This window comes from Oncorhynchus mykiss, chromosome 10, assembly GCF_013265735.2.
Source record: "Oncorhynchus mykiss isolate Arlee chromosome 10, USDA_OmykA_1.1, whole genome shotgun sequence".
Lineage (NCBI taxonomy): Eukaryota > Metazoa > Chordata > Actinopteri > Salmoniformes > Salmonidae > Oncorhynchus > Oncorhynchus mykiss.
The window spans coordinates 1,877,056-1,883,055 of record NC_048574.1 but is presented as its reverse complement, the minus strand read 5'-3'; the positions used below and the strand labels follow the sequence as shown (position 1 = coordinate 1,883,055).

Genomic DNA, 6,000 nt, shown 5'->3' with positions numbered 1-6,000 from the left:
CACACACACACACACACACACACACAGTGCATAGAACATCTGGGTTGCTGCTTTGGCCTTCGACAGAAGATGAGATGAAGCGATGGAGAGAAGGACAGAGGAATTGACGCATGGGAGAGGAGGGGAGGAGAAGAGGAGGGGAGGAGAAGAGGATGGGAGAGAGGGAAAGAGGGAAGGGTTCGGTATGTAGAGGGAGGGGAGATAAAAGTGAAGGATAGGAGAGGACAGGATGAGATGAGAGGAGAGGAGGAGAAGATGAGGAGCAGAGGAGAAGATGGGGCGGAGGAGGACAGGAGAAGATGGGGCGGAGGAGGAGAGGAGAAGATGGGGCGGAGGAGGAGAGGAGAAGATTGGGCGGAGGAGGAGAGGAGAAGAAGGGGTGGAGGAGGAGAGGAGAAGATGGGGCGGAGAAGGAGAGGAGAAGATGGGGCGGAGGAAAAGATGGGGCGGAGGAGGAGAGGAGAAGATGGGGTGGAGGAGGAGAGGAGAAGATGGGGCGGAGGAGGAGAGGAGAAGATGGGGTGGAGGAGAAATGGGGCGGAGGAGGAGAGGAGAAGATGGGGTGGAGGAGGAGAGGAGAAGATGGGGCGGAGGAGAAGATGGGGCGGAGGAGAAAAGGAGAAGATGGGGTGGAGGAGGAGAGGAGAAGATGGGGCGGAGGAAAAAATGAGAGGAGAGGAGAAGACGAGGGGTGGAGGATGTAAGAAAAAAGGAAGGAGGAGTGCGGGACAGTCAGACAGTTTGGCACGTAAATAAATAAACAGGTTCTGTCTGGGACTCAGAGACCACACACAGACTCACTCTCCCTCTACACCCGCTGAACTCTATTTAAACTACACAAGTGCTGCTCACAAAATATTAATATGACACACAGTCTGGGTGAGTTTCTGTCCTAATGTGTATGCCTCGTTCTTGTTTTATTGTGTATGTGTGTGTGTGTGTGTGTGTGTGTGTGTGTGTGTGTGTGTGTGTGAGACCCAAGGTTATTTTAGTTTTATGTTTTTCATATTATACTGAACAAAAAAGATAAATGCAACATTCAACAATCTCAAAGATTTTATTGAGTTACAGTTCATATAAGGCAATCAGTACACTGAAATAAATACATTTGGCCGTATTCTATGGCTTTCACATGACTGGGAATACAGATATGCAGCGTGACACATCTCCTTCACACAGAGTTGATCAGGCTGTTGATTGTGGCCTGTGGAATGTTGTCTCAATCCTCCTTATTAATTTCTGTTCGAAGTTCCTGGATATTGGCGGGAACTGGAACACGCTGTTGTACAAGTCGATCCAGAGCATCCCAAACATGCTCAATGGCTGACATGCAGTGGTGGAAAAAATACCCAATTGTCATACTTGAGTTAAAGTAAAGATACTTTAATAGAAAATGACTCAAGTAAAAGTTAGTCACCCAGTAAAATACTAATTGAGTAAAAGTAAGAAAGTATTTGATTTAAAATATACTTAAGTATCAAAAGTACATGTACTTGCTAAAATCTACTTTGATTTATGTAAATGTGATATCAGTTTTGTATTTTTAATAAACATGTGTTGGTACCCTTCTCCAGATCTGTGCCTCGACACAATCCTGTCTCGGAGCTCTACGGACAATTCCATCGACCTCCTGGCTTGGTTTTCGCTCTGACATGCACCTGTCAACGGTGGGATCTTTCCAAATCATGTCCAATCAATTGAATTTACCACAAGTGGACTCTGATCAAGTTGTAGAAACATTTCAAGGATTATCAATGGAAACAGGATGCACCTGAGCTCTATTTCGAGTCTCATCGCAAAGGGTCTGAATACTTATGTAAATAAGGTATTTATTTTTAATTTTTAAATACATTTGTAAAAATTGCTAAAAACCTGTTTTCGCTTTGTCACTGCGGGCTATTGTGTGTAGATTGATAAGGGGGAAGAAATGATGCTATCAATTTTAAAATAAGGCTGTAACATAACAAAATGTGGAGAAAGGGAAGAGGTCTGAATACTTTACGAATTCACTGTTTCTTCTTCATGATTGCATGAGAGCAGCCTGCTGAGCTCTCCACTGCGCAGGCGTGGCAAGCGCGCAAATACGCAGACAGGGGGCGTCAACATGGCGTCATGACGACGAGCACCGCTCACTGCAGCTTCCCAGAGAGACAGAGAGAGAGACAGACAGAGGAGGCGATACGAAAGAGGGTACCGTTCTGCGGAGCATAGAGATAACGCGTTTTATTTATGCATTACTTCGCACCATTAAAGAAGAGGAGAAGTTAATTTATCGTATCTTTTGTAATTTCATACTCCTTATAACCCCCCCATTCCCCATATTTTACTATATTTTTTTTTAGCAGCGGAACGACAGAGAGTTGTGGTCTAGAGCAGGTGTTTGGGAAAGAGACCGAGACCCCAGCGGCCGCTCCTCTCCCCGTCTTCTCCCGTCTCTAAAGGGGAAATGTCGAGCGAGAAACCGGCTACTGCACCTCCACTCTCAGATCCAGACCGACCCGCTCCTCCCCCGGGCCCCGGCCAGCCGCAGGTCGTCACGGGCGCTGGTTCGGCTCCCATCGGGGACAGGATGGTCTCTGGATCCGGTTCTATGGTGCTCCAGGCCGGGGTCATCAACCCCGCCGTGCCAATCAGGAATATCCAAATGAAATTCGCGGTGCTGGTGGGCCTTATTCAGGTTGGAGAGGTTAGCAACCGGGACATCGTCGAAACGGTTCTCAACCTGGTAAGTAGAAACCGTTCTAGCGGAGGTTAGCGCCTCCGCTGTAGTTTATCCATTAGTCCTATAGGCAACATTAGGAGATAGCTAGAATCACTGTGCTGCTGTAGTCCTACACCGCTGTGTGTAGCAGCCGTAAAACTCCTGTTGTATCCTATCTATGTAGTGGCCAAGGCTTTGCCAGATGATATCAGATGTCTGATCAGTGGGAGGAATAATGTCGTTTTTCAGTCCTGCAGTGGAGATAATGACAGGCTGGAGTATCATTAACGCTGTAGAGAGGTAGATAGAGAGGGAGGAGGACAACGACCGTGATTTGTAAAGGCTTGAAGCTAAACCAAGGCATGTGATGTGTGACCCCTCGCTACGGAGCAGTAGGTTGCAGTTATCCAGCGGTTGTTGACGGTGTGAAGGATATTCATGTATGGACGTGGCACTGGCGACACTCGGAAATATGTGACCGGAAATACCTTTAGTCGAGATGGTGTGTGTGTGTCCGAATGAAAACATTAACTTGACCCCATTGACAAGCCAATGAAACATGTTACAAAATTGATACCATCATGTGTCTGTTACACAAACTCCGAATCGTTACATTGTTTCTGCACACTGCACGACACCTCGCTGTATTGGGACTATGTTGCACACCTCGCCAACAACCGAGGACAACCCTAACACGTTATATTAGATTGTGGTTCACCTCTCTGCGGGCTACGGGATTGAACAAAGACCGAGTAGCATTGTGCTCTATGCATTGTTTTCGCCGTATGTAGACTACAACTAGCCTATGAGTGACCCAGAAAGAATGAGCCTATAGTTTGTTTTCAACGGGATATTTAGCTTATTATATAAGCACAATAGGGTGGTGTCTAATTATGCACGTTTATTTTAATATTGGCGTCATTTCAATTCAATAGGCTAAGTGCACCTGCTTCTCCGTGAATGGGGTAACCTGTGCCAAACTAAATGCCATCCCTACCGTTTATATCATTATGTTTGAATATCACCTAGCGATGCTCTGCATACGAGGGGATATTTTAAACCCGGCTGGGAATTAACAAAAGGGGATTTCTGTTTGCAAACAAATGTGTTTTAATGCACATCTCAGATGCGCTAATTGTCCTATAGCCTAGGCAAGGGGTATCTGGACTGTGTGTGTGTGAGGGGATGTTTTCATCCCATTATGCTAGAATCCCTTTAGCCTAAAGGCTACGTTTCTTAGGCTACACTTGAAAACATACTGGGCTGTTTGGTTGACCCAACTGCTGGGTTGCAGGCATTGGGTCACTTAGTTGGGTTGTTTTCTTTAAAAGCTCCTGGGTTATTGATGCTGGATGCTGGGTTATTGATGCTGGGTTATTGATGCTGGTTGTTGGGTTATTGATGCTGGGTGTTGGGTTATTGATGCTGGGTGTTGGGTTATTGATGCTGGGTGTTGGGTTATTGATGCTGGGTGTTGGGTTATTGATGCTGGGTGCTGGGTTATTGATGCTGGGTTATTGATGCTGGGTTATTGATGCTAGGTTATTGATGCTGGGTTATTGATGCTGGGTTATTGATGCTGGGTTATTGATGCTAGGTTATTGATGCTAGGTTATTGATGCTGGGTTATTGATGTTGGGTTATTGATGCTGGGTTATTGATGCTAGGTTATTGATGCTGGGTTATTGATGCTGGGTTATTGAGATATGACCCAGTGGGTCTGATCAGAAGACTGGAGGCGTGGCTTAGTTCATCTATTCTGTTGTACTGTTATAGCATGTTACGGTTGGACTCTGACACTTTTATAGCTTCAATGAGGCTTTCACCAGTGTATGAGTTCCTCAAGAGCCTATGACATCTCAATGTTGGGATGAATAACACCATATCCCAGGATATGTAAGTAATACGTTTCTGAATTTAAATAAGAATAAGTGCTGTTAAATTGTGATCTGTTTTGAAAGGGTCCTAAATAAGCCCACATCTCTCAACAACGTGGTTTTATATTGAATTGGCCAAAATGATCAAAATCCTATGATAAGGCAAATTAGGCTAAATGCTTATGAAAAAGTAGATCAGAATCTTAGGGCTAATTGCGAGTCCATTTTGGTGAATAGCGTAAATCTACCCCTGATTGTGGGTCATTTGGGTATCGGCCTGAACCAGAATCTGGGTTTCTCCTATTCAACGTCTCAGTGAAACGGTGAAGTTTTCATCCCAGTAGTAGATTTGTCTTCCTTGGGGTTTACTGCATCTAAGTAGTGTGGTAGATTCGTCTTCCTTGGGGTTCCCGATAGCGCTCCAAGGCACTGCATCTCAGTAGTGTGGTAGATTCGTCTTCCTTGGGTTTCCCGATAGCGCTCCAAGGCACTGCATCTCAGTGCTAGAGGTGTCACTATAGACCCTGGTTCGATTCCAGGCTGTATCACAACCGGCCGTGATTGAGAGTTCCCATAGGGCGGCGCACAATTGGCCCAGCGTCGTCCGGGTCTGGCCGGGGTAGGCCGTCATTGTAAATAAGAATTTGTTCTTAACTGACCTGCCTAGTTAAATAAAGGTTAAATAAAATGACATTTTCAAGCTAATAGGCTACATCCTTGGCATGATGCTGCATGCACAAATGATTTTTACAGTTTACCATCGCCTGTAACGGAATAGAGGAGGAAAGATGGAGGGAGAGAGATGGTAGTCTGGCCTCCCAGGCAAGAAGGCGGACATCACCATGCATTTAAAAGCATGTGGCAGAGGAGGAGAGGAGCGGGGGACGAGAGAGAAAGAGAGAGCGGGGGGGGGGGTGGTGGAGTGATGCTGCAGTGGCGATGTGCCCTGAAATCAGCAGCTGATGCTGTGGAAGTCACGCAGATACAGCATCCATACAGACAGACATGCAGGCAGAGGCAGTCAGACAGTCAGTCAGAGACAGGCAGACAGCTAGTCAGTCAGAGGCAGGCAGTCAGAGGCAGGCAGTCAGAGGCAGGCAGTCAGAGGCAGAGAGGCAGGAGTGCAGGGCAAAATGTATGGATGGGCCAGTAGCTAGCTAGAACATACACGGGGCAAAGCACACATCTAGCATTAGCTTCCATCTAACTCACCTCAAATACTAATTAATTCCTTTAGGCTACCATTACGGCAGAGAAGAAAAACTGACCTGGGATTAGTTTCATGGGGCAATTTCAGAGCAGAGAGAGAGAGAACACCTGACCACTGTGACTGACCCACACTTAAGGAAAGCTTTGACTATGTACAGACTCAGTGAGCATAGCCTTGTTATTGAGAAAGGCTGCCGTAGGCAGACATGGCTC

General features: G+C 46.2%; 1 protein-coding gene across 1 annotated transcript in view; it reads left to right on the top strand.

Moving 5' to 3' along the window:
- The first annotated feature begins 2,149 nt into the window (after positions 1–2,149).
- The window catches only part of LOC110534825 (neurobeachin), a 283,558-nt gene continuing 279,707 nt past the window's right edge, over positions 2,150–6,000 (top strand). Inside the window, exon 1 of the mRNA XM_036989471.1 lies at positions 2,150–2,725. Within this exon, the coding sequence (XP_036845366.1) occupies positions 2,447–2,725 (279 nt within the window). The 5' untranslated portion in view covers positions 2,150–2,446. The remainder of the gene's footprint in view (positions 2,726–6,000) is intronic.